General features: G+C 34.6%; 1 protein-coding gene across 1 annotated transcript in view; it reads right to left on the bottom strand.

Annotated features, from left to right (window-relative positions):
• Positions 1-3,339: 3,339 nt before the first annotated feature.
• The window catches only part of LOC119425746 (gastrula zinc finger protein XlCGF8.2DB-like), an 8,243-nt gene continuing 7,922 nt past the window's right edge, over positions 3,340-3,660 (bottom strand). The window contains exon 2 of the mRNA XM_037693292.1: positions 3,340-3,660. This exon is cut by the window's right edge and continues 1,510 nt beyond it. Within this exon, the coding sequence (XP_037549220.1) occupies positions 3,393-3,660 (268 nt within the window). The 3' untranslated portion in view covers positions 3,340-3,392.

The following is a 3,660-nucleotide window of genomic DNA, read 5'->3' as shown; positions in this document are numbered from 1 at the left end:
TCAGGAATATTTCCCTCAAACATGTTTAAAGAAAAGAGACGACCTTCGGTTCAACTTTATTTTAACCCACAAATGTACAAATCACAAAACAAGAACTTTAAAGCAAAGCTAAAAATAAAATGTATATATGTGAACAAGAAAGAAAACCACACATCTAAAATGAACATTAAAAGTAGACACAATGAGTGCAAATACATCAAATGATGATGAAAACCTATAAAAAATTTAAATCTAATGTTTTTGTAGAATCTGGTTCATCAGATTTAATTTATATACATATATATATATTTATATCTATAAATATATATATGTAAATACATATACATTTATATCTATAAATATATATATAGATATAAATACATATATATGAATATATATATACATATATGTGTACATATTTGTGTGTATATACATATATGTGTGTGTGTATATATATTTGTGTGTGTGTATATATATATATATATATATATATATATACACATTTATACACATGTACATACACACATACATGCATACATACATACACACAACTTCAAAATAACATAAATTCTCAACCTGTACTGAAAACAGTTTCTGCGTCTCAGCGCCACCAGCTGGTGAGAGGTGGTGACGTCAATTTGAACCCCGCCCACTGGAACCGGTACTGAAAGCATAATGGAAACACAACCTGTACCGTACCGAGTAGAGTAGAGCCGTGCTGTACCGGTACTACAGGTACTAATGTAAAAGGGGCAGTCTCAGCTGCAGTGAGGAGCTGCTTTGTTTACCGTCAGTAAATAAACTCAAACAGCGCATTTTTCTCCACCTTGTCCAAATTAATTTAAAAAATATGTTCTGCTTTGTTATGTGGGTTTTTAGGTAAAAATATTCATTATCAGTCGCTGTTTGTAATGTAAAAAAAAACCCTTAACTCTTCCTGGTTAAAAATGCAAGCATTCTCCTATAAAAATATCCCTATTTTTATATTGTGATGTCCTGCTGGATACTGAAATTGAGGAAAACGTGAATAACCATCACTTTATTGTGTAGTTACTGTCGGCTGTAACCATGCCAATACAACAACAAACCCGTTAGTGAAAGTATTCTCCGGTAAAAATATCCCCGTTTTTATATGAAAGACTGGTTCCATGTATATTATAATAACTGTTTTGGTTTTAGATTTAAGATATGATGTGTACAATTATGTTGCTGTGTTAAATTTTAGGCCAAGAGTTGATTTTTCTCAGTTCATTTCTTCACACCAGGGGCGTTCTAGAAGCCCTTTTTAGGGGCCTTAGCCCCCCAGTGTTGACAATGGCTCTTGGCTTGAACAGCGCAGTGTGTATTAGCATTAGAATTATTGTAGGGGAGCATATTGGTGGGAGGTCTGTGGGTCCTCCCCCATAACTTTTTGAATAAAGTAGTTGCTATTTCCTGCGTTCTGGTGTATTTTAACAGGTTTTAAAACATCTACGTTTACCTACATAAGTAAATACTTGATTCAATAACTGTTTTAGAAAGCATGGCACAAGAAGTAGCACTAAGCTTTTTGTTGGTCTTTAATTAAATTTTTCTACCTAACATAGGAAGCTGTAAGCTCTGGAAGCAAGCTGTTACACAGCTTTGGACACAAAGACCCTTGTCACACACTTTAAAAGAGCAGGTAAGATACATAAAATCTTGTAATCTCTGCCTGGTGAGGCTGCCTAAATAATTATAAAATATGATAAGTGAAATAAATAAAGAAAAATTGAGTTTCTGTAATTTATATTTGCAAATGTCACATTTTCTTGACTTAATTTTAATTGTAAATCTCGTATTTTTGATCAAATATTTTTTTCCAAAAGGCAGGCCAACAAATTGTAATTTGTAGTCACTGTAAGAATATTTTGACTCGTGCACTGTCGTCTTTCACTTTTAGGTTACACAAGGCTCTGGACTGGTCAAGCTGTGGAGAGATGAGGTGGAACACCAGACCTGCAATGATCCAGTCTGTAAATGATGCTCTGAAGTCTGGTAAGATGCACGACATCATGCTTCACCCAAACGAGCTCGTTACCTCAACCACATAGACTGAACTCCTTGAGGACGTCGTCCAAGGTATAATAATGCCTTTAAACATTTTTATTTGTTGCGTTCTCTGCTTGGTACATTATTTTTCTTTTTTGTTTGTTTTGTTTGTTTGTTTAAACAATTTAAAACATGACAGTAACATCACTGTTTAATGGAAACAATTGTTCAATAAATTAGTAAAATGCAACTTGTTATGTTTGGTTTCTTTCATCGAAGGTAGACATGGTGTGTGACCCTTGTATTGGTTTTGATTTTTTGTTTTTACTGTAACTGACCTTCAAAGATCTAGAAACAGGGACTCAGCAGCTCTGTAGAAAAAATATTTGGACTACAGGCCATGTATTATTTGTTTTATGACATTTAGTGAAGGTTTTTGTTTGGATTAAGGAAATAAATGTCTCTATTTCACCACAGATGAACTGTTCCTGTTGCAATATCTTTTGAAATAAAACTGCAGAACACAAAGTAATTTAAACAGGAATGGGTAGAAGATCAAATCAAATTCAATGTATTTTCTAACAATTAAATGGAAAACAGGAGCAGTACAGGAGTGGGAGTGATTCTGAACAGGAGCAGGACAGGAGCAGGAGTCATGTTACCAGGAGTGGGACAGGACAGGATTATTTTTTTTTTTACTCTGGACCAGGATTGGGAGAGGACAGGATTTTATCTGTGGGACCAGGACTGGACAGGAATGAAAATCCACTCATGTGCTACTGTTGTTTTTCTTCTATTTAATTTCACCAAAAGTTTAAGTGATCGCCAATCATGATCATTCAGGATTTTTTTCCGGCCACATTTCTTCCTCGAAGACGATGGGTTCCCACTATCCTTCCAGTTTTTTTATAATGCATTGGACAGTTCTTAACCCAATTTTAGTAGTTTCTGCAATCTCTTTAGATGTTTTCTCTGCTTGATGCCAATGATTTGATCCTTCTCAAACAGACTGACATCTTTTCCACGACCACGCGATGTGTATTTCAACATGGTTGTTTAAGAAATGAGAAGCAACTCATTACACCAGTTGGAGTTAAATAACTTGTTGCCAGCTGAAAGATAATCACCCATGCAGTAATTATCCAATAGGAGGCTCATACCTATTTGCTTAGTTAAATCCAGAAGGTGACTTGTTTTTGGGCAAGGCAGTGTGCTTTACAAGGAAATAGCATAACAGATGAGTGGAAATAAATTTTATACGAGTGTTTGAGAGACAGATAAAAGTTTCACATTAAAACCAGTGAAATTATGTTATTCATCACCAGATTCAGGCATGTAAATAAAAAAAAAAATTAAATATATTAGTGAGTGTGAGTGGCTTCTTGCCGATGAGTTCTTTCAAATTACTTTTTCTCCCCAGTGTGGATTCTCATGTGCTTTTTTAAATGAACTTTTTGAGTAAACCTTTTTTCACACAGATCACAAGAAAATGGTTTCTCTCCCCTGTGAAATCTCATGTGTCTGTTTAAATTTCTCTCATGAATAAAACTTTGTTCACACTGATCACAAGAAAAAGGCTTCTGTCCTGTGTGGATCATCATATGGTTTTTTAAATAGTCCTTTCTGGAAAACTTTTGACTACACTGATCACAAGAAAAGGGCTTCTGTCCT

This window comes from Nematolebias whitei, chromosome 19 (assembly GCF_014905685.2).
Source record: "Nematolebias whitei isolate Nwh7 chromosome 19, NemWhi1, whole genome shotgun sequence".
In the NCBI taxonomy this organism is placed as follows: Eukaryota; Metazoa; Chordata; class Actinopteri; order Cyprinodontiformes; family Rivulidae; genus Nematolebias; species Nematolebias whitei.
This window is presented reverse-complemented; position numbering and strand designations above follow the sequence as displayed.